Genomic DNA, 25,162 nt, shown 5'->3' on the forward strand with positions numbered 1-25,162 from the left:
TCTGTCCAGACCTCTGGGTGGAGGGAGCGCGAGGTACTTCGAACAGCACGAGGTAGAGGTGGTGCAGGACAGAGCGCCAGGGTTCCGGGGGCAGGATGGGCTAGTCTCTGGGAAGACTGCTCAAAGCCCCTCACCCTGTCTGAACACTGGCCAGAAAAGACAAGTGCTGGTCTAAGGGGTCCGCAGGCACAGCTCTCATGGGCCCAACCTTGTGAGGCCCTCAGCCTGTCTACTGCCTCCCCAAGAAATCTGTGGCCAGGGCAGAGACATGCCCCCAACTCTCACCTGGGGTGTCTAAGGGGTCCACAGGTGTGGCTCTCGGCCCCCAGGTCTCGTCGCCCATTACATTCATCATTCACCGTCTCTAATTCCTAGGCTTTTCTAGCCGAGGGCTCTTCCAGGAGACAAAGTCCACCATATTGTCAAAAAGGAAAACGTATAACTCCTACATTCCACCATCAAGTCCTAAGATGTCAACATCACCTTGGTTCTACGCCATAGGAGAGCGTTTAGTAGTGCTGTCGTGAAATCACGAACCTCACTGCCATGTCCGGCAGAGCTCAAGGAAGTCTGATGGCAGGTGGGGTGGTGGGCACTGGGGAACACTGCTATCCTGACAGCTCCCTTGTGTCTAACTTGGTCTCAGGAGCACGCCTTCCACACCAAACGTATGGCCTCATCTTGACGTTCAAAGTCACAAGTTGCAAGAAGCCTAGAGCATGGACAGTCCACCCGCATGTCCTCACCAGACAGAGCATCCGAGTCAGATAATGAGTTGCCAGAGGGCCTGTCATTCTCACCTAAGCATTACACTCAAATTCTTCAAATGCAGCAAGACAGAAGATACGAGCCCCAAAAGAAAGCTGCCCCACTAACCACTGTGGTGGGGCACTGTCTCACATTCCAGCTGCAGTTACGACTGACTTTTCCTCCCGATTGCCTGATTTTTGCCTAATTCTATTTTTTTTTTTTTTTTTTTTTTTTTGCTGAGGAAGATTCTCTCTGAGCTAACATCCATATCAATCTTCATCCATCTTTCAGTATGTGGGCCGCCAGCATAGCATGGCTGCTAACAGAGCAGTACAAGTCTGCACCCAGGGAACCAAACCCAGGCTGCCAAACCGGAGTGCACTGAACTTAACCACTAGGCCACCCAGGCTGGCCCCTTTCTTTCCTTTTTTAAAAAGTCACTACCATTGAGCATTTAAAGAAAGAGGGGGTCAGTGTGAACTTCAGTGGGTCCCTGACTTCTCCATCTCTGACATCTGGCTTCTCCTGCAGTACAGGTGGAGGGCTTGCCTAGCTCACCGGCCATGTGACCTCTACACTTGGGTTTCTCCATCTCTAGATAAGGGCGATGAGAGTCCCCATTCCACAGGTGCTTGGGAATTCAATGAGGGGTGTCATGACCGTAAACAGGAAGCCAGCATAGAAGAAAGGGATGTCAGGATGAAGGGTCCAAAAAAAACAATTTCCCAACCTCTGCTCCTCTCTTCCACTCCCCCAGAGCATATTGAGAATTAAACAAAATAAAATAAATCATAATCCAATCCTGCTAGTTCCTGGGTCTGCCTGGACAGGCCTCCGACCGTCCCTCAGGCTCGCCCAGCCGCAGACCTGGGAGCATCACCAGGTGGAGTGACTGCATCCTGACCTGGACTGCTCCGAGAGCTGGCCTGGAGCGCGCAACACGACGACGGGGTGACACACAACCTCACAGGGCAGGCCCACAGGATCCTCACAGTTCAGAGCTTTACAGATGAACACACAGAGTCGCACAGAGAGGTTAAGAAATAAGCCCAAAGTCCCACACTGTCTAGCAGGGTGCAGCCTGGATAGGCTCCTCAGTCTGCCTGCCACCTCAGCCTGGCGCCCTCCCCTCCACAGCCTTCCCGGGTCGACTACACTCCCAGGTGTCATCACGACTCGATGCCAGGGAAGCAGGGGCATCCTGCGACCCGGTGCACGGGGAGAGGGCTCTGGAAGCTGCGGCCGGCTTCCTTGGACTCTGGCCACGTGCCTCTTCCCTGTGCTGATTTTGCTGGGGATCCTGTCACCGCAGTCAGTCTCGGTCACGAGTATGACTACACGTGGAGTCCTGCAAGTCCTCCCAGTGAATCGCAAAACTCAGGGTGGTCCTGGGGACCCGACTCACATACACTACGTTGACAGCATGGCCTGGGTACCAGCCGAATACCCCTGTGAGGGGCCCTGAGGGAGCCCAGGATTACCCTGTGGATTCACACCTTTTCTGCAACTGGGGGAATAGAGAATTTTAAATAGAAAGGGCCTTCCTTTGCTAGTCCAAACTCTCCTCTGTATAAGAAGAAACTGCTCAAGTTTAGAAAGGAAAAATAATTGAGAAATAGTTTGACCAGAGGCCAATTACAAGGAATTCTTAAGTATTTGAAAGCAACTAACTTGAACACGCTTCTTCACAAGTGAGTACATACGGTTATTCAGATACACCGGCTTCTCACCCTCGCACTTGGACCACCGGGGGAAGGGCAGTTGCTGGGCCCCCTCAGCTCTTTCTGCTCACCAACTTCCACATCCCATCTCTTTTCTGCTTCATAGACTTCACCTTGATTCAGATACTGACCCTCCTTTCACAAGATTATGGGAAGACGACCACTGGGCTGTCCCAGGCCAGAGTCACAGCAGTTGCTCTTCCTAAGGCAGTGGAGGTTAGGGATGGGCAGGCCCAGGTCAGCCACATGGTGCACAGAGATAGCCACCGAGACACGGACTGGGGACGTGCTGTGCTCTGGGCTTTGTTTTGAGATGGGAGGTGGTCAGGCACTCAGTGAAGGCTGAGGCAGGGCTTCCTGTGGCATGTGGCTACAGTCAGTCCTTCCAGCTTTGGGGGTCTTGTCACAATGCACCCCCCTAGTCCTGAGCGCTCCTAGGGTCACACCATGTGTGGCACACGTCCTTTCCAGGAAGAGTTCTCACAGCAGTATCATTTTCCCACAGTGCTACCTCACTCTCTGCCTGCCACAGTCCAGCGCCTGGTGAGGCAGCAAGCAAGCGAGTGGGAGAAGCCCTTTTGTCATCCCACACACGCCACCTCCAGTACTCAGCAGGGCACGGCAATCGGAGTTCCAAGAAGTCCTGCAGACGCCAGCAGCAGGGCCAATGCCTCTCCCTTCCACACATAGGGGACAGCCCCAGAGCAGAAGTCACAGCAGCCAGCCCCTTCCCCTTACAGAACCAGGGGGATCATGAGTTCAGTAAATAAGTGAGTGTCCCCAAATCCCAAAGACCAAATGAGGAGCAGTTCACATTTCAGAGCTTCTGAATAAACACCTGAATACCAGAGGGAACAGTCTGACTCAGAAGGGAAAAGCAAAGTAAGAAAATCTTCAATTCTCCTCATACCAAAGAAACACCCAGGTGTGGAGAATCCTCTGACAGGGCAGCTCTGAAGGGGGAGCTGCCGGGTGGCTGCAGGCAGAAAACGGCAAGGCCGGGGTTTAGACTGAGGCATGGACAGCACGATGGGGAGGAGGCTCGTGTGGGAGCCTGAGGAGGGAGGCCGATCTCTAAACCAACCTAAGCAATATTTATTCATGGATTTTTTAAGTTGTGGGGAAATTTAAACATGCGAAAAGTAGAAAGAATAGCCTAATTTGAAGCAAGTCCCAGGCATCACATAACTTGGTCAGGAACAGTGCAGGCGCTCCAAGGCTTTCCCCCGAGACTGGCATCGAGTCAGCAGTGGGCACACTGGGCAGGCTGAGCTGGGCAGGAGGGCTGCCCCAGACCACCTGCCTGGAAAAGCCGTCTGCGGTGTGTGCCTCCTCTCTGGCCGAGAGGCTGCCTTCTTCTGCGGCCACAGGAGAAGCTGTCTCCCGGCCTGCCTGTCTCTCCTGGACCAACGGCCAGGCCTGCCTCAGGTCCCCAGTCTGCCCAGGCTGGCGGGCCTTGGTGTGGCGTGTGCAGCCTGCACGCCCTGCCCTCGCCTGCCCTGCAGAGAGAGTGCTGCTCTGGGCAGGCTGTGCAGCACTCCGCAAGGACTGGGAAGCAGCTCCTGCCTCATGCTCAGATCCACCCGGACACAAGCAGGCCAGGGTGCTCTGTGGGCAGCTGAAACGGTGAACCCCCTCAGGGTGAACTGGTTCTGCGTGGGCACGGACGTGCAGAGCATTTCTAGCTTTCGCCACAGACGGAGCCGTCCTGTTCTTGGCAGGCCGCCCCCAGCCCTGACTAAGCACTGCAGAGGCCGGCCTCCTGCGGCCAGGGTCACATGCGGCTGCTCCTGAGGGTCTAGGAAACAGGAGAACCTTCTTAGGCAGCTTGGTGGTCTCAGGGAGAGCCTCATCAGCCTCTTCCCACTCAGGGGGCACAGCCGAAGAAACTCACCATTTGCCATGAGAACCCGGATTTCTGGAGCCCTCTGCTGCATCCCCCTCATTGTAAGCTCTAGACTGTATCTTCCCAGTAGAGGGCGCTGGAGGGACATGGCAGGGGCCAGACAGGGTGGGGACAGTCACACCTCGTACCTGGCCATGACCCTTCCCAGCTCCCACCCAGCCCCTCCAGGTCTGTTGCTCCTGAAGAGCTCCCTCTCTGGCTTACCCAGGAGGGGACCAGAGTCTCCCTATCTCAGTCACTCATCAGAGTTAATGATTCTTTACACTGGTCTCCTGGTGCGGCTTCTCCCTCCTCCTGACTCAGCGGGAGGCACAGCCTTGGGGGGCTGGGGGGCGGGTAGATCCTGGCACCTCTCAGGAAAACGCTTCACTCCATCCCACCCGGTTTCTGCGCAACAAATGCTCCGGTAGTTAGTGTGGAGTTAGTGCTTGGCTCAGGTTTCCTGCTCACCAGGAAAGGGAGGTAGGAAGACAGGGAACCTGTGTGTAAGTAAACCGGCCTGCAGAGCCAGCCATGGCCCAGGTGACCTGCCTCCTGCTACTGTGCAGGGTGCACAAGGATTCCCTAGTTTAAGAGGCTCCTGATACAAGTGATGTTCGACACTGCCACCAGCAGAATCATCTTACTGGAAACTCTAGTCTGTTACATCAACAAAGCAAGTGTAAAAGAAAGTTACTAAGGAAAACTGGCCCCAAAAGGATAACAAGCGGAATAAGATGGCAAATATTATATTTCATATATATTTAGATTTTTAACATAATCCTTGCCTGGAAAAGCTGATTTTCAAAATATTCTTCACTTTTTTCCTACCTCACAGTCATTCCCTCCCTGCCCTCATGGAGAAGAAACGTGGGTACTCCCTGCACACCCCGAGGATCTCCTAGACAGCCCAGGGAGCCCCCTTGGACTCCATGAACCCACCTAGCCACCCTTCCCCAAGATGCCACTCATCAACAGATAATCTGTAAGATTTCTGGAAGCACAGGCCCAAGAAGCCACCATCACGATCAAACGGTCACTGCAAAGAAATCCTACCAACCAGAACTGGGTGGGCAGCCTGAGGACATCCGCCCACCTGGGCATGCTCAGTAGACACACAGCCCTGCCGGCCCTGCTCAAGAAGCACGTCCTCCTGGGAAGCAAAAGCTCCTACTCCTACAGCAAGGCTCCTAGGGATTTACCAGAACATCCCAGAGTTCTGACGTCAACCTCCAGACCCCAGCATCCAGATAACTAAGAAAACCAAATAGCAGTACTGCACGCTCTACAACCGAACCTGGCACGGACTCCAGGACAGGAGAGAGCGCGTCCAGGCCTGGCCTCATTTCACCTGGACCTGACGCCCGAGCCACAGAGTCCCTGCGAGCCCCCCCGTTCTGGTGGGAGCCCTGTGTCCCTAGGCACCTAGCCCCTCCCTCCTCTACCCCACGGCTCTCCTGTAGACTATTCGTCCTTCACCTTGCCCACTCACTCCTTCCTGTCCCTCAGCAAAAGAGCCATGGGCCTGGCCAAATCTTCATGAAGGACCCCACGGAGCCCTGCCACCTTCCTTGCATCTCAGCCAGCAAAACCAAATCTACTTCACTGGCTTTTAACTAACCAAAGTCTCAGTTCAGCGACTGTGAACCCCATGGGGACAGACGCTTGGGGAGCACCCTGCATAGGAGGGTGTGTGGGCAGAACTGTGACCTCGTGAATAAAGTCTATAGCACAGACACTCATTCCCAGACTGTGCCTTCCGCCACTTCTCCCAATTTTCTCACGTTTGTTTTGTTTCAGCACCTGCTACTTCACTGCTGCCTGACAAACTCTCACAGGAGGAAGCCCCCCACGCCCCATCCTGGCAGGGCCCTGCCCCTTGTCCTATGGCTACATTCTGGGGAAGCCAGGCCCACCTTGTGGTTCTGTGGGTTCACCTCAGGCTCTGTGGCCTCTGGGTCTCTGCGTCCCTTCCCACCTCCACCTGTGACTGGTCTTCAAGTCTGCAGAGCAGTCAGATAACCAGCAAGCTGGGAAGGCCACTGAGCACCAAGACCAAGAGGAAGAGAGTGCAGGCCAGCAGGAGGGAGGCTGGGTTCTCGCCTGGACCCAGCACGTCCCCACGAGCAGCTCAAGGTGAGCTCAAGCAGCTCAACTTGAAAGTACACAGATCAAGTATTATTAACTCCTCAGATACACACAGACACGCACACATACAGACACACTCGCAAAGTACACGTACACACACACACACAGATGTACACATGCTCACATGCAGAGACAAAGGCTCACACCTGCCCACATACATGCACAGTGCACATGCATGCTCACTCACACACTCACACTCTCCTGCTCTGCACCCCCAGGCCCACCTGCACCTGCATGAAGACTGCACTGGCTCCTGCTCACTTTCAGGGCTCCCTTCAGCTTTTAATTCAAACAACTGGGTTTAATTTATGTGCTTTTGTAGCCCTGAGGGGAAACATGTTTATCCTCCACCGTAAAACCTTCAGGAGGGCCTGGGGGCCTCACAGGAGAGGAGCCATGTCACGTCCATGGCTAGACACACACTGGGAGGATCCCTGGGCATGCTGGGGGTGCGTTTCTACTTTGGGTACTTGTGGGAATTCTCTGTGTATAAACCTTCCCTAGCAGTTCCGAGTTACCCTGAACGTTAAGAGAGAGGAGAAGGCACTGCGAGGCCTCACTCTGGACCCCAACTCAGCTCTGCTGCAGGACTCCTCAGATGGGTCCCAGAGCAAAGCCAAGAGATGCAAAGAGGCTGGGAGATACCTGTCCTGAGTGCACAGCCCAGGCCGGGCCGGTGTGAGGAGACCCCCAAGGCGTGGGGATCAAGGACACTTCCTATGGAAGAGAAGAGTCTGGCAGGTGTGATGTGGGAATGGGCCGGGTGCGGATGACCTGGAGGCAGTCAGGAGGGAGCAAGGAGATGGGGGACACAGTGAGGGGGCAGGGGTGGGGTGGTACCTGTGTCCGAGTCCTTCTGCTCTCCATTGGCCCCCACAGTGAAGGGCAGTTTCCGTTTGGTCGCTCTTTCTCTCACCTCCTTCCCTCCATCACTACGGTCCAGCTTTGGGGTCTTGGTTAGAGAAACTTTATCTTTATCCTAGAAAAGAAAGTGACACTTTCAGACATCATTCCCAAGTTAAATTCTCAAAAACCTCACGTCATTTCATGTGCCAGGAAAAGCAAATCTCTTATTTGGGAAATGAACAGCTCCTCCTGCTGCCAATCTTAGAAGTGACACGTGGCTTCCTCCATCTTTCTCCGTAAGCCAGACAGCTGTGCTCGCCAGTGAGGCACCTCACAGACCAGAGCTGCAGCCGAGCCCTGACCATGACCCCACACAGCCCTACTCCTTGTCCAGAACCTGGAGAAGTCTCAAGAAACTGCTGCTAACGACTATACTTATGCATATGAAGAAAGCAGAGCAGACACAGTTGCCTCTGACCCCGTTTTCCCAGGGACAGATTAGATAACGCAATACAAGAGCTGCCTTAAAAAGGGGTGTCAACAGGTGGAGTCCCATTTTCCATTATAAACTCTCCCTGTGGAATGAAGGTGCCTGACTGCCCCGCCTGCCTGGGCCTCCCACCGTGCAGGAGTGTGTCCACATGTCGCAGGAGTATGTCCAGCTCCTGAGATGGTGTGCTCCCCCCTTGCCGTGAACAGGGCGGGCTCTCCTCCTTCCCGATCTGACATCCCTGCACAGCGCCCAGTGCTCCTGCTGCCACTGGCCTCCCCGCAGGCCTGTGTGGGGCTGTCTTCAGGACAGATTCTTCAGGCCAAGCCCTGGTCCCAGAGCAGAGCCCACAGCTGCAAACCCACATGGAGGCACCCACCTCCAAAGCCAGAGCTGTCTAGAGAGTGGGTGGCTGTGTCGCCAACACCCTCTTCCCTGCTCTAATCTCAGGCCTGGTCCTCCTACAGCATAAGAAGCCAGGAGCCTGAATTCTAGCCCCATCCTGACCAGCCGGCCAACCTTGGGCAAGCCTAGCACTATGTCTGCCTCAGTGTTATCATCTGTAGAATGGGAGACAGTGCCCACCTCAAGGGTCTGAGTGGAGGCTCTATAGATGACGGGCACGACATACACGCAGCCGCTCATCACACAGTGCTGTGCCACATGAGGTGAGGAGGTCCCGGGAGGAAATAGCAGCGCACAAAGCCCTGGGAGGCAAGGGTGGGACAGCCTCATCCGAAAATGCAGGTGGTGGTGGGGGCCGATGGTGGAACAAGCTGTGTAGAGTGAGAGCCCCTACTTCACTGGCTGCAGCAGCAGGTGCCCTGGACCCCAAGCCCTCCAGTTGATGGCGTCATCCCAGGTGCAGGCTGCTCTGAGGAGTCTTCCAAATTCTAGCCAACACCTTGACTGTTTGCTACCAGCACACAATGACCCAGGCAGGAGAGGCATTACAACTCCCAGCCACCTGCCCTGTCCACGGAGAGCACGTGCATCAAGCCCTACGCAGGCAGCACACACATAGCCCACCATGCAGTCAGCATACCTGGTGTGCAGAAGAAAGAACTGCTACAAGTACATGACTTCCTATCCCCCTAGCAAGCTTTCTTTCTAGAATTTTCTTCAGGGAAGCAGTTGGCAAGCACATGCAGTCACAGCCACACCCCCACGCCACTCTCACAGCACTAGGAGCTTTCAGGGTGCTCCTGGGAGGAGCCGCCTGCCAGCACTGAGCACCTGTGGCAGTCCTGCCTTCTGTGGCCCCAACATTCCTCCAGCTTGACCACTCAGCCATGGCAACCACAAACCTTGGCAGTTAATGAGAGACACCCTCAAGTGACAAGAGAGACCTCTGCCAGAACACACTGCCAGCTCTGAGGGCATCTGGAGTGCAAAGAGGGGCCACCGGGCAAAGCCTGAGCCATAGCAACGCCACTGGAACGAGGAAGAACTCCTGGAGCCGGGCAGATGCTGGGCATGCCATCTCACCCCACAGTCTCCGTGAGGCACACCTGTCATTACCCATATCCCGCCACCCCCAGCACCGGGAGAAGGACGGCACCCATTAGAAAATCCCAGAACCGTAATAAACACCTTCCCGAGAAGAAAACTCCTGGCCCAGCTGGTAAATCTGATCTATGGATATACAAAAGAGATAATACAAATAATAACAATAACAAAGTATTCAGGAATGCAGGAAATTTAAAAATCAATATAATTCACTACATTAAGAAAATAAAGGACAGGCCGGTCCAGTGGTGTAGTGATTGCTTAAGTTCACGCACTCTCCTTCAGTGGCCTGGGGTTTGTGGGGTCGGATCCTGAGCACAGACCTACACACTGCTCATCAAGCCATGCTGGGGTGGCATCCCACATGCAAAATAGAGGAAGACTGGCACAGATGTTAGCTCAGGGACAATCTTCCTCACCAAAAAAAAAGAGAAAGGAAAGAAATCATACGATCATCTCAGTAGATGCAGAAAAGGCCTGACAAAAGGCACCCTGGACCCAAAAGCCGAGCCCAGGCTCAAGCGCAGATGACGGGGTGCTCCCGTGAGAGGGGTCAAGGCAAGGACACCAAGCATCACCAAGTCTACTAGAAAACAAAACAACCCATTGTTTTTAAATGAACCAAGATCTGAATATGCACTTTGCAGAAGAAAACGTCCACGTAGCCAGTTAACATCCAGAGAGGTGTTCCACTTCAGGAAAATGCACTTTGAAAGCACAAGGAGATATCAACACTCCCACCAGAATGGCTCAAACAGAAAAGGCCAACAGTATCAAATGCGGCTAAGGGCGTGGCAGAGCAACCAGACCTCCAAGGTCTGCTGGTGGGAGTGGCACAACATGACCCCCTGGAGTTCCCACAAGAAAGAAGTGAGTGCAGATGCTCACAGCAGTTTTGTTCACAATAGTAAAAAGATGAAACACCACTGCCCATCAAAGGGCCAGTGGTAAACCTATCCCAGAGCAGTCACAAATGAACTACTCCACAACAGTGAACAGACAGGGCCCAGGTGACAACATGGTGGCACTCCAGGAGCACCTCAGGGAGAATAGCACTGGGCTCAGTGAACACGTCGGGACATAGTGGACACAAAATAAGGTCTCCTCTGCAATCACATTGGGCTCAATCCCTATTTTCCTTTTTTTTCTTCCTAAGAGATAAGAAGTCTTAATCTTCAGGCAATACAATTGTATACCTGAAAAATCCAAACAGACAACTGAACTATTCAAATCAGTAAGTGAACTAGAGAAAAACAGTGGATACAGAAAGTAATTGATTTCTATATACAATAAACAATTAGGAAATATTAAAATCACTTACATTAATATCAAGACATCATATATATAGGAATAAATCTAACAAAAGACATTCAAGCCCTCCATACAGACAATTACAAAACAATACTGAGAGAAAATAAAGAAGGCTTACAAAAATGGAGGGTTACTCACGTTCATGGGTCAGAAAAGTAAATATTGTTATTATGGCAATTCTCCCCAAACTGATCTTTACCATTCAAAACAATCCAATCAAAATCCCAGCAGGCTTTCTGTGGAAGTCAACAAGCTTATTAGAAAATGTACATGGAAATGCAAAGGGTCAAAAATAGCACAGACAATCCTGAAGGACACAAAGCTCAGGAAATTAAACTACCAGGAACCAAGACATAAAATGAGTGTCACAACATGTGGTCCTGGACAAGGACCAAAGACTCAGGACAAAGAGCAGGAGCTGGCTGGAAGCCCCCGACTGGCGACAAAGGCTCTCTGCAACACAGAGGAGAGGGGTCTTTCCAGCAAGCAACAGTGACCATGTTGATATCCAGAGGGAAGAAAAGGAACCTTGACCCCTACCTTACACCACAAAACAAAACCAACTCCGGATGCATCACAGACTGAAAGCTGTTAGAAGACAGCGCAGGAGAACATCTTCACGACCAGCAGACAAAACCATGAAGTGCCACTCCACACCCACCAAAGTGACTTAAACTGATACCACCAAGTGTCAGCAAGGACATGGGTCAACCCAAACTCTCACAGCTGTGGGGAGTGCAGGGCGGGAAAAACCACCCTGACAAACTATGAAGCCAGATGGAGGACTGTGGAAAAACCCAGTGTCCGTATGTCCATGTCATGTCTCAAACTGAGAACCCAAATGTCCCATGGCAGAAGGTGACTGTTCACACAATGGAACACCACACAGCAGGAGAGAAGCACCGACAGGACAGAACCTCGAACATCAGATGCAGCTGAACAACTGATCCCCTCACGGAAAACCCAACAGTGAAAATGTGCCTACGCTGACAGAGGTCAGAACAGAGGTCACTCTGGTCAGGAGTGGTCACTGCAGACTGCACAGGAGGGCCCCATGGATGCCGGTAATACTGTGTTTTTGATCTGGATGGTGATTAACCCAGGTTTTAAAACTGAAATACAAAACATGATGTGCTGTGTGGACACCTCACTAAAGAAGTTCACAGAAGCCTTCAAGCCTCAGGTCCTCACCTCACTAGTGGCACCTGCAGTGCCCCTGGAGCACCTCGGGGCTCCAGCTGAGCTGACGCCAGGGGTGGCAGGGGCTCCGATGAGGTTCTCAGGGCAAACCTGGTTCAGAACCTGGCTGGGCAGCAGGGCTTGGGGCAGTGAGTTCATTCAACCGCACTGAACGTTCCTTACTAGTAAGACAGGGCTCCTAAGACCAACTGAACACGTTACAAAATGTTTTCATTTCCTAAATGCTAAAAGAACCCCTGAAACATTAAATTCAACTTTTATCAGCTGCCTCCGTGTCAAACCCCAATATGCCATAAAAACTGCCAGGGGGGTAGCAGCTATGGCGCAGGGACAGGCAGTGACCCTATCAGCCCATGTTACCTCACGTATCCTCACAATATGCTTGAGGAGGGGGCTCCCCACACATCATGGGCAGAGAGGGGAAACTGACTTTTAATCCCATACCATGCCAGGCTGTCCACAGGGAGCAACTGTCTGGAAGATGGTCACGGTCCACCTGACACACTCACCTGGAACCTTCACCATGATTAACTAACTCTTACCTGTAAATGACCAACAGGGAAAGAGCCCGACAGGAACTGAAATTCTATCAGCCACTATAAACAGCATAGGTACGTCAATCCAATTGTTCCACCTCCATTTGTTGAAAAGATTGTCCTTTCCCAACTGAGCTGCCTAGGCGTCCTTACTGAAAAGCGACTGACCACACACACGGCATCTATTTGTGGACTTTCTCGTGTTCCACTCATCAATGCACCTGTCCTATGCTAATACCGTACTATCTTATTATTGTAGTGAACTGAAATCACGTAGCTGACATCCTGCAACTTTGTTCTTCCTTTTCAAAGTGGCTTTGGTGATTCTTAGGTCCTCTGAATTTCCGTTTGAACTTTAGAGTCAGCTTATCAGTTTCTACCAAAAAGCCCATGGAGATTTTGGTTGGTATCAGAATGAACCTATAGATCGACTTGGGGAGGCCAAGCACTAAACAACATGGAAAGTTCTCTGCAAATGAACATGTTTCCATCTGCCTTCATGTCTCTCAGCAACATTCTGCAAGCTTCCAGAGAACAGGTCTTGCCCACCTTTCATCAAACTTATCCCTAAAAAAAAATCTACATTTTTGATGCTACTATAAAAGTATTTTTAAATTTTAATACCCAGTTTTTCATGACTAGTTTTTAGAAATACATTTTTGTGTCCCTGGCTCTGTACTGTGCAACCTTGCTAAGCTCATGCCTCGCTCTTGTACCTTCTATGTAGATGCCTCAGGATTTTTCTCCCTAGATGATCACGTCGTCGGTGAGTAAAGACCTTCACTCCCCCTTCCCAGCCCATGTGTCTCAAAGGCCTGACTGCTCCTTCTTGTGAAATCTGGTGTGAGCATCTGGGGGTGTCAGCTCATCCGAGGTGCTCAGCATTCACACAATAATGCCTAGCGAGGGGCCCAGTGTATGCAGCACTGTTCCAGAAGCTGGGAACATTGTGAAAAACCACACAACATGGCTCCTCCCAGAGGCTTACCTTGTGGTGGGAGACAGGAAATAACAAGGCAGCAAATGCTCGGTGTGTCAGAGGGCGGCACATGCTACCGAAAAGGATAGTGGAGTGTAAGGGTAGAGGGGCAGTGGAGGCAGGCACTGGCTCAGGTTGGACCAGTGGCTGGGAAGCCCTTTGGGTAAGTGAGCAGAAACTGGTAACTGATGTGTGGCCACCTCTTCACCCCAGGACCACTCTGGGAGCAGAAGGGGATTCAAGCCTGGCACATCTTGCTTCTTCTGCAGTTTTTCTCTATTCCCTCCCTGCCCTTGCAAAACAGACAGCCAGAAATCCCAACAGTCAGCACTTACTCTCCAGGTCACGGAGACTGCAGTAGTCCATCTGGGAAAATAACCTGACTCTCCTTCGCTGCCACTAGAAAGCCTGTCTGAAGCCTGGAAAGTTGTTGACACGCTCAGGGGCGTGGGATCCTTGGAAACTGGGGCCACTGTCATCCTTTCTGTGATTTGATTATTAGGACATCACTGCCTGCTCTTCCTTCCATGGATTTCTTTAGGATTTGAGGAACCGGGTGCTCCTAGGGCTCCCCAGGATCAAGAGGAGCACATGGAGCTGGGGCCATGCGGACTCGTCCAAGACCTGCCTGTAAAACCACAGGATGATGGGGCCGGCCCGGTGGCGCAGCGGTTAAGTTTGCATGTCGCACTTCTCAGCGGCCCAGGGTTTGCCGGTTCAGATCCCGGGTGCGGACACAGCACCGCGTGGCAAGCCATCCCCACATAGAAAGTAGAGGAAGATGGGCACGGATGTTAGCTCAGGTCCAGGGTTCCTCAGCAAAAAGAGGAGGACTGGCAGTAGTTAGCTCAGGGCTAATCTTCCTCAAAAAAAAGGAAAAAAAAACCCCACAGGATGAAGCAGCTATGAGTCAAGGCCACATCACCATGCTCCTTCCAGCTTCCAAACTGAGGTGACTTTTGAAGTCATTCTTCTTGGATGAAAGGAGGCAGGGGCATGGGGTCCCAAGCATGTCCACTCATAGCACTGACAATACCACCTCTGAAGACAGGCCCCACCCCTCAGGGAGAGGTGGGCCTGCTGGCCTTCAAGCAGAGGCCTTCACTTACAGAGGAGTCTGTAACTTCTCTAGACTGGCCCTGGGGTTTCCTCTAAGAACGCTCTGCAGGGACCACTGGATGCTACAGTTTGCATTGTAGAGAGCACATGCACAGTTCTCAGACCAGAGCACTCACCACGTCCCTAAGGGGCTAGTTAGAACAGAAGGCAGGCACCCAGCCTCCAAGTTTCTGATGCATTAGGTCTGGGTGGGGCTGAGCATATGCACTCCTGAAAGGTTCCAGATGATGCCACAGGTCTGAGGATATGCTCTGAGAACCACTGGTCTAGCAAAAAAGAAAGTGAACTCTGCACCACAGCAACCTGGAGTGACTGTGAGCTGCTATGCAGTCTCCCCTGAGTGGTGTGTGCCAAGCACAAGGAGAAGGACACTGTGTGAGATGGAGAGGAGGACTGGCACAGGAGGGCCCCAGACTGGGGGTCAGGGCATCAGTTCTTGCTGGGTGGCCTCAGACATCACGGCAGCCCTCAGCTTCTCTGCACAGAACACCCTCAACCACAAAGGGGCTTGCTGGTTCCTTCTCAGGCTCCTTCCCGCTCGGATGTTCTAGGATTCTGTAGCCTGCTGTGGTGACAGAGCATTTCCTAAGGCAGGGAACTGAGGGGAAGTCCCGAGGAAGAACCGCTGTCTCCAACACAGCCCCCAGGCTCCTGCTGCATCCACGCAGGTAGACCTCATGCCAAAAGGACAGCAGAAAACTGCCAAGTAAGTGTGGCATGACGGCTCCTGCCAGAGCGGTGGCCCTGTCTCCACCAAACAGATCATTCTACCATGAATCTCTAGGAAAAATCTAAAAACACGTTGCTTTTGGCAACATGGAGCCGTATCTTGGAAAAATGGAGTTTGTGATAGAAACAGAGCAGAAACAGCTTCAGACGCGTGTCAACAGCAGAACCGGCCAGCTCTGAGCTCTGGGCTCTGCATCCAAGTCCTCGAATCCTCGGGTGGAGGTAGCACTCTGCAGTTGCAGCCACCATGAGGAACACCTTCCCAGGTGGTCTATTTCGAATTGCCATTTAAGCTAAGAAAGCTCCAGCAGCACTGAGCACCTGGCTCCCTGTTACGTGGTGTCTCTGGTGTTAAAGTTTGTCTGCCTCCATGAAGCGAATGGCTTTATCTTGGGTACATTAAAAAATAAAAAGGACAAAATTACCTTACTGAGAAAATACCAAAGCCAGACCCACAGTCTCCTGTGGCAGACGTGTGCACGCCGCCCACAGAGACCACACCAGAGCCCATTCAAGCCACTCCAGTCTCTGTTCCCATCAAGTAAAAGAAAACAACTCACACTGGCCTAGAAGGAGCTTGTGTTAGAAGGCACGTGGGAGGCCTGCCCACTGCCCCTGGATGGGGCGCCCCAAGGCCTGCGCAGCTGCCACTGCTGAGGCAGGCGCTGAGCCATGGGCCTTGCGCCGGGCTGGCCTTGGCGGGGAATCCTTAGGGCAGGCTCAGCCCCTATTCCTCCTTGTGGAGATCTGAGCATGGGGATAGTGGTCTGAAGCTCCCAAGGAGCCCGTCTAGAGGCAGGAAAGTAGCTGGAGTGGGTTGCATGGGGCCTCCACCACAGGAGAGAGGCGACAAGGGGCTCTCCTGGCCTGCATCCAGAGCTCTGCACAGACCTGGGGACCAGGACTCCAATGGTCCTGGACCGAGTTCTTGGTCCAGGACTCCAGGGGTGGTTGGCCTATTCAGTGCGAAAGCATCCCAATACTCTCGGCACTTCACCACCAGAGCGGGAATTACCAAGTTCACCCAGGGCGTGTCTGCCCCACTGGCTCCAACTCCTCATGGGCACAGCAGCACACGCCCACCCCAGCTACACCCAGACCCTCGCAGGCCTTGCAGACCCGTGCACCTCTCCCATGCACGCTCATCCTGCCTACGGTTCCACACTGCAGCTCCTACCTGTTCCTGCACATGGCACAAGGCCTAGAGGACGGAGCAAGTGGGTGAGGACACACTGACACAACTGCCCAGACATGAGGGTCTCTGAGGCCCACCTGGTCATTCTGACAAGCACCTAAGCACACCTATGTTCATGAACTGCTTCACAGTTAACCTAAACTAAATGAACTACATGGCTCAGCTCCCTAATTTTCTCACATGGAAAACACACTAACCTCACAGCTTACCAAACCCAGCATCACCAGACATAGGGGCACAAACTCACACAGCAGCCGCAGCAGCAGGAAGCACCAACAGAGATAGCACAAACAGCAGGTGGGGGCTTCCACTCAGACCCAACTGCCAGGAGGGACAGGGCCTGGCGGGAGGGCAGGACAGGCAAGCAGGGACAGCGGCCAGGTGCCCCCTGAGCACTGAGGCCTGGAGCCAAAGTCAAGGAGGCAGGGAAAGGGGCAAGACTGAAGGGTGGTGATGGCAGGGCAGTGCCATCGCCTGGGCAATCCAGCACTGGCATCTCACCTCACCAGCAACTGCACGAGACGCTCCTGTTCCTGCTGTGGAGATGAGTTAGCAGGGCAGATAACTGACGCGTTCATGGTCACCATGGACTGGGCACCCCTAAGACCAGTGTCACCCCACGGCACTGCAGGACAGGAAGTGCATCCCCCGAGCCCAGTGTCACCCCACGGCACTGCAGGACAGGAAGTGCGTCCCCCGAGCCCAGTGTCACCCCACGGCACTGCAGGACAGGAAGTGCGTCCCCCGAGCCCAGTGTCACCCCATGGCACTGCAGGACAGGAAGCGCGTCCCCCGAGCCCAGCATTAACAGCACACAAATAAGACAAGGTGATTTAGATTTACGTCCCATTTTCCAATTCACATTGAGAACAAGCCAAATTGGAAGTAAAATTATCCAGCAGTGTTTCTAGTCAAGATAACTCAAATATGATTAAATGTCAAATTCGGTCTCACTGAAACCACGACAGGAATCCTGTGGTCCTAGGGGACAGAAACATGAGGCCAAACCAAGGTGAACTCAGACAGTAATTTCTGTCCATAAACCTCTTATTTAAAATTTAACTTTGGTCCCCAAACAATAAACACACCCTTAAAGGAAGCAAGACCTGTCTGGCAACATCACTCCTCTCCACATCCCCCAGCCAACGGGACCTTCTCCATGCTGGCTGTAGAGGACACCACAAGGATGGGGCTGAGAAGACACATGACTCCAGTGGAGTGAGGGACACCCAGAGCAGGCAATGCTACACTCTAGCCTTTCTCCTGGGCTAGACACAGCGCTGTACTAAGGAGAGATGAGTGAGGAAGAGACGGGAGAAGGAGGAGGAGAGGGGAGGAGGAGAGGGGAAGAGGGAAGGAGGGGGAGGGGGAGAGGAGGGAAAGAGGAGAGGAGGGGGAGGGGGAGGAGGGAAAAGAGGAGGAGGGGCAAGGAAAGGAGGGATAGGGGGAGGAAGAGGAGGGGGAGGAAAGGGAGAAGGGAGGCCAGGAAGAGGGGGTGGAGAGGAGGAGGGAATGAGAGGGGAGGAGGAGGAGGAGATAGGAGGAGGAGGGGAGAGGGGAGGGGGGGAGCGGAGAGGGGAGGAGAAGAAGGAGGGGAGAGGGGAGGGGGGAGCAGAGAGGGGAGGAGGGGAGAGAGGAGGAGAGGAGGAGAGGAGGAGAAGAGGAGTAGAGTCAGACATGTTACCTTTTTCCCCGTTTGTTTCTCCACCATGTCGTTGCTGAGAGGAAATTCTTCTTGCTGTGGTGTTTTAGAACACCCACCCTTGGGCATCGTTCTTCTCCCCTCACTTGATCTTCATTTATACGGCCATTGCTTCATCATCAACCGTCTGCTTCAAAAGAGAGGACACAGAGGGTTAAGATTTGTTGAACTCAAACAAAACTCAGACAATCTCAAACTCACATAACAGAACGGAGTGAACGGAACCAACTTTCTGTCTAGGGCCACCCAGGAAGGGACCTCTCAGGATGCACCAGTGAGGTGGTCAACCCCAGCAGGAATGTCTATACTCCACAAGGAAGAACATGGTGGGGCAAGCATTTCACAGATGCAGACAGGATCGGCCTGCAGAGGTAATGCCATGTTTCTGGGAAGTGATGGCCAGCACCTTGGATCTCAGAGTGCACACTGGTTCCCAGTGGCTCCAGCCTTGCTCCACACATGCTCTGCAGCAGCCCCCACCCCTCCCTTCCCCATGGGCAAGGTCACACCCCTAGGTGCAGTGCCTCGGCCCTCAGGTCTGGTGTATCATGGCCACCACCTTCTCAGGCATAGTCTCAATACCAACTCACCACCTGGGAAAGCAATTCCCTATCCACATTGCACTCCCAGACAGAAGGTCAGGACGAGAATCATTCTGCTTTTCAAAAAGCACCAAGCACACCCAATTCCCCAACTTCCCTGAATAAAATGTTTAGAAGGCAGCCATGTGACATCTCTGAGGGAGTCCTCAAAGGAGGTCCAGACAGCTCTGGTGCCCCATTCCTACCCACTGAGCCAGACCCTGCACATGGGCCTGAGGCCCCAGCCCCTGCATTTCCCAGGAAATCCCAGGACATATGCTGCATTACTCAGTTTTTTACTTACTTTATTTTTTCATGTTTGGATATCTTCACAAGTTTGCTGTCTGGGTCGAGACTGCCCCTCCCAGGGCCAGTCCTTTTTTAGAGACAGTCAAGGGCTCCCGAAGTGGACATGCCTTTCACAGGAAAACCACCCACCACCCTCTACCTCACTCTCAGACACAAGCCAATCACTTCCTCAAAGGTAAACCATCCCAGCCTGCAGGCAAGTGGAGACCACCCTACAGCCCAGCCCTCAGAGGTACTCAAGCTGCTCCCCCTGCCCTGCCTTTCCTGCAGAAGCTCCCTAAAAGGTTCTGGCCAAGGCTCTCCTCTCGCTCCTGTCTGCTGCCTCCTGACTGCCCTGGTGCTTCCCCAGTGGCCCTGCAGAGCACAACGTGCCCTCTCTCTGGGAGGGCCTGAGTGGACACTCCTAGAAGACAGCCTCCTCTCCATCTTCCAGCCCTCCACGTTTGTTCCATGCATCTTGCCCAAGGTGTGAGGTGCACTTGGCAGGAGAAGCAGGAAAAAGTACATCTACTTCCACCTTCCTGAAAGTGCCCTCCTCGTCACACCTTACTTTCATCATCAGAGTTAGAAAACATTTTATACAAATACAACACGCGCACTGCTTCATCTCCCCTTCCCATAGTAACGCCCTGTGTGCTGTGCCATCTTGGATGAGTATTGTCTGTAACGGACTGACCTGGAATTCAACAGCCTCCATCACATATGAAGAGCAATTCTGTAAGCGGCACTCCTGCCTCCTTCCACCTGCTCTCTGCACGCTCAAGACCAATGTGCCCTTCACCACACCTTCTGGAGGTCCAGTCTTATTTTTCCATATTAACTGATAAAATCTCACAGAGTATCCTCTTGGTACTTAACTGACCCAAGAACATATCTAAGTTCATTTTGGGGAGCAGGACAAAGCTGACCAATTCCATTCACTTCCTCCCCTGTACACAATGCAGGTGGACTGGGTATTTCCATCCACATGCTCCAATGGCTGAGGCCACAAATGACACTTTCTGTCTCTACTTGAAACTATGAATTGTACATTCTCTTCCAATTTTCTACTACAAAACTGGAACATCTCAGCCTGGAGGAATGGCATCTCAGAGCCTGACGCAGGGACAGCTGTAGAAACTCACGGCATCAGCAATGTTTCAGCAGAAATTTAAAGATTATCCAGAAGTTAAATGTCTAAAAAGTGTTGACTGTCTGCTCTCATGATGGAAAAAATCAAGTGAACCCATCACGGAACATCCAACTCTCCTGCCCCTAGATGTGAACACAGATGAGTCTGTGCAGACCGTGCAGGAAACACTGGGAACAGCCCAGGTGTGGCTGCAATGCAGCTCCATGACTCCTGCACCGATCTCGCAGCCAGTTCATAGCATCTGGATCAGGAGGGAACACCAACAGCCACTTCACTCTGTAAACAAGTGGTCTCCCTCAGTGTCCTTGACTGGCTCTCCAGGCGGTCTCCACTCAAAGTGGAGCTCTGAGTCCTGGAACTGAAAGGCCTGCTTCCTCTTCTGACCTGCTCGGGAAAGGCAGCACTATGGCTATGGAGCAGTGCGTTTCCAGAGAAACTGCCCCCAGCCTCCAAAGCCTAACTCTCTTTAACACACCCACAGAAGCCAGGGCACAAGAGGAAGCAGTGAGGTTAGTTCTGAGCTTGCTCATCCAGGATCTCTTCAACACTCACAGCGCCCCAGGAGCAGGTGCTTTACAAATGGGTGTTACAGCTGGGCTGAGCTCTGCTCGCCACGGCTCAGGAGTGGGGACAGAGATATTTGAAAATTTGAAATTTGATATTTGAAAGTCCAGGTCGAGCCCACAAGTTGTCACCTAAAGGCTTCTCACAGAGGCCCTCAAAAGTGCCCCTACCATTTCTGAAAGTACTTTGCAGATCAAGAAGCACTACACAACGGTGCGCCTTCTGTGGTTGTCAATGCTGGCATTAACATTAACACTGAAACCTCAGGGAGTAAGTCCCTTGCTACAGAAGACACTTGCCAGTATTTTCATTTCGTGAACAATCAACAAGCTAATTCCACGCCGCCTGTCATGGAGTGAAGGCAGGCCCACATCTCACCAGGACAGCCTGAGAGACGTTATGTGTTGGCAGCTAGGAAAGTGTGCTGTTTCCTGGGCTTGCCAGTGGGCCTCACTCACTACCAAAAAGGCCACTGTCCTCAAGACATCACTCCACCCCTCCCCAAAGGACTGGGGACACCGCTGACAGGTTAGGAGTGTCACCTCGGGTATTTGGTTTTCTTTTCCATAAGACATGCTTCTTGAGCCACCTTCACGATGACAGCCGAGACCACCTAGGCCACCTCACTCCCACATCATGTTTGGACACGGTCCTTGGTTACAAAAACCTCAATGTACAGAACTAATCAGGAATATGAAGATAACCACGATACTAATTTCTCAGGACCTGGTACATCCTAGAACACTACATTCATCTCGTTCAACTCAGTCACTGAAACAGGGGTTCACAAGGGCTTTCAGCATCAAAAGGATAGAGCTCACATTTGCTGGTGATGCACTCCAGCTGAGTTTCTAGAAGGATAGCTGGACGTACTGGGCCAACCCACCCCGTGCCTCACAGGACCCGTCTGATGAGGTGCATGGCCAATGGGACCTTGGTCCACCCTGACTGTTATTGTCTCAATGACAAACCAGAGAACAGAGGCTCAGATGCACTCTCATCCTCTTCCATCTATTTGGTCATCCTGACCCTCCCAGAGGCTGCCTGGTCCCTTGGGCTCCACACCACCCTGTGCCCCTCCATCTGGTCAGCCCCTTGCTTGGCTGCACCAGCAAAGGGAATGATACAGATGAAGCAGAACCAGCAGCAAATCTCATCAGCGCCCACGACTTCTTCTGAGGCAGGGCTGATGCCACACACTGGAAGCCAGGCTCTGCAGTACTGCTCTTCTGTGGATCCTTTACACTGGGGGGCTGCCGTGACGCCCCAGGCTTCCCTGCTTAATGCTGGGCATTCACTGTTAAACTCATGAAGAGGCTGGGACCACCCAACAGAGCAGTCACAGTGAAGACAGTCTTCGTGGGTGGGGGTCCTTCCTTCTAGAAAGTTCTGAGGCTGTCTCAACTTGGGCTCCAGGGCTTTCTGATCAATGTGCTCCACAGCTCACTGGTGACCACAACCCAACAGGTGACCATCAAGCCTCCCCCAGAAGGCTGTCTTCTGGTTGTCCCTGCTCAGACCCACTGTAAGTGCAGCCTGAATCCCCTTGCTTCCAGTATCAGAAGTCCATTTTAAACTCAGGACGCTCTAGTCCACGTCAGAACGAAACACTCCACAGTGCACTGGGATGCACGCAGACTTGACGCTGAGCACCAAGACAGCAGCACCCCGGGAGACATCTGCAGAGCAGGTGAAGGTGACCGAAGACAGCATGGCCAGTCTGAGGCTTCCCTCAGTCACTGACCAGCGCCTGCATGGGGACAGGCTGTTGGATGCAGGCCCCGTTCCTGCACCCCCAAACTGATGGCAGCTGTCAGCTTCCCAGGCTGTCAGGGGCACAGAGGCCATTTGGGAAAGCATTTGAGAGAACTGGAACGGGGCGAGTTCTCTAAGGGATGCCACACACTCCCAGGAATGAAAGGCATAATGCCTACATGCTGGCTCAAGCAATCTGCCAACTGGCAGCCACATGTCAGAGCCCAAACAGAACACCACTTAGCCTGAAGGGGAACCAACAGCTGTCTGCGGCCAGGCCCCGGACCCATGGTTGCGCAGGGCTGGGGGAGGCCATCCGGCCCTGCACCTTTCCACACTGTGAATGGCACACAGCCCATGGAAGTTCCATGTGGCATCTGCCAGCAGGGTGCTGTTCCTACCTGCCCTGGGACGCTGCATCTGTGGGCTTGGAGAGACAATCTGTTCAAAGGGGCTGGCAAGACAGACGTGACAAGAGGACCCTGGACAAGGACGATGAAGTGTGTTCCCTCCCAAAGGTGCCTGGAGCAGCATTCATGTGTGAGCATCGCTGTCGTATCCAGCCCCGACCTGCACCCCATGGAGCAGATGCAGGGCCTTTGTCCTCCCTTCTCTACACACATCACACTGCAAGCCCCTCTACAAGGGCAGGAGACACAGCACATAGGACAGAGGCTCCCTCCAAGACTAAACCTGATGTAGGAGAGGTGACACTGCAATGCCCACAGTCCAATAAAAACCCTAGGAATGTTATTAGCCTGATTCTGCCTTTTCAAGTTACAAGCTAACAGCAAGAAACTATGGGGACTCTGAAGGCATTTTTACTGGCCTCATGTAGATCACAGCTGGAACTCCCATGGAAAAAGCCACAGCCAACAAATGTTCCCACAGGTGCCGTGAGCCCCACGTCCACAGGGAGGGCTTGACCCGGCCAGGCTGGAGCAGCTCTGAGAGGGAAGGCACAGTGGAGCTGGACACAGGGTCAAACGCTCCAGCGACCCTGTGCAGATCACACACACCAGCGGTCAAGGAATGCCCACCAGCCCCCAGGGCGCCTTGTTCAGCTGAGCTGTAACCACAGGAAGAGGAGAAGTGGCCCAAGATGAAGACCAGCATGAACTAGCACGCACACCAGGAGGGAGTGCAGAGAAAAGAGTCAAGAACCCACCTAACTAGCCCACTGGAGAGCCATCAGGAGGCAACAGGCCAAGAACCAAAGCAGGATGCTACAGAAAGGAAAAAAAGAATGAGAAGAAATTTTGTTTTAGTGAAGTCTAGAAAAATGCAAGGAGAGAGAATAAAAGATTCAGAAATTTTAAAATAAGAGAAAATCTAAGTTCTGGAGAACCAATTCCAAAAGCCCAGAATTATACAAAGGCAAAGACATTACCAAAGAAATAATCAAAGAAAACAGCCGAGACACGACTCTTTAAACAGAAAGACTCTGACTAAGGGCAGACAGCAGGAATGAACTGAGCCCTAACCTCACCGCCCTGCACAAACACCCCCTACGCAGACAAGAGGGCGGGGCAATGCCAGGTCCTTGTCCAGGAGGGGAGACAGGTCACATCAGAGTTCTCATTGACTCTGCGAGCATCAGGTGACAATGGAGCAAAGGTCCTAAGAACATTATTTCCCGGCTGAAACACAAAAGTCAGGCAGGCTGTCAACCAGAGGAAGGGCAAATAAAGACATTTTTGAGCATGCAGAAAGTGAAGTCCCCTCCCCAAGGAGAAGGCAGGAGGTCATACTCAGCAAACTGCAGCCCCAGGCCAAAGCCATCCTTCTTCCCGCTTGTGCAGGAACTGAGAGCCAAGAATGGGGGATATATTTTAAATCTTTGTGGGACAAAGAAAATCAAGACAGGTGAAAACTGCATGGAACTAGACTCCCTGGTCCATAAACAGAGTCTCACTGGACCACAGCCACACCCAACTGCTGTCCTGCTCTAGGCCTTCACTGCACAGAAGCAGCAGAGTGCAGAGCCCGCGGCCTCCTCTAGTGGGTGCTTCTCAGTGCTGCCCGCGGGCCCCGAGGATGCCCAGACCCCTTCCAGGGGCGTAACACTAACAGGCTACCTGCCTTTCCCATGGTGCTGACACTGCCTCACTCTAGCAGAAGGCAACGTCCTTGTGTCCCCATGCTCCTCACTGTCACACAATCACAGTAAAATAGCCAGCATCACCTATGACTGCCCTTGATAAAGCAGCAAACATTATAAATTTTATTAAATTGCAAACCTTGAATCTTGTCCTTCCAATATTCTGTGACAAGATGGAAGCCTGCGTGAAACACTTCTGCTGCTGATCTTAAGAGGAGCTTCTGCAAGTGTGTGAGCTGCTAGCTCAACTGGCTATGCGTTCCCTGAACACAAGTTTTACTTGCAAGACTCTTTCAGACAAACTAGTATTGTTACAGACTGGGTATCTGGCAGTTATTTTCTCAAAAAATGAACAAACTAGGCCTATCACTTCAAGGAAAATTAAAAGTAGTTGTGGCTAATAATAAAATTTGGGCTTTCAGATGAAATCTAAATTTTGGAAACTTGTATCCACCTCCATGAGCCTGACAACATCCCAATACTTAAAGACATTTTAATGAGATTGGTGGCGACAGAAAAAGGTTATTTATTTCTTTTTTTTGGTGAGGAAGATTGGCCCTGAGCTAACATCTGTGCCAATCTTCCTCTATTTTTTGTATA

At 52.5% G+C, this 25,162-nt stretch overlaps 1 protein-coding gene across 24 annotated transcripts in view; it reads right to left on the reverse strand.

Annotated features, from left to right (window-relative positions):
* ANKRD11 (ankyrin repeat domain containing 11) overlaps window positions 1-25,162 on the reverse strand; it is a 213,727-nt gene that overhangs the window by 26,178 nt on the left and 162,387 nt on the right. For 17 of the 24 annotated variants that reach the window (XM_070614020.1, XM_070614010.1, XM_070613999.1 and 14 more), the window contains 2 exons: window positions 18,103-18,247; window positions 7,345-7,483 (listed from right to left, as the gene is read on the reverse strand). In XM_070614020.1, the coding sequence (XP_070470121.1) occupies window positions 7,345-7,483; window positions 18,103-18,189 (226 nt within the window). In that variant the 5' untranslated portion in view covers window positions 18,190-18,247. Of the gene's footprint in view, window positions 1-7,344; window positions 7,484-18,102; window positions 18,251-25,162 lie in introns of all 24 variants that reach the window. The other 7 variants (XM_070614000.1, XM_070614019.1, XM_070614012.1 and 4 more) reach the window with 1 other exon arrangement.

Source organism: Equus przewalskii, chromosome 3 (genome assembly GCF_037783145.1).
Source record: "Equus przewalskii isolate Varuska chromosome 3, EquPr2, whole genome shotgun sequence".
Lineage (NCBI taxonomy): Eukaryota > Metazoa > Chordata > Mammalia > Perissodactyla > Equidae > Equus > Equus przewalskii.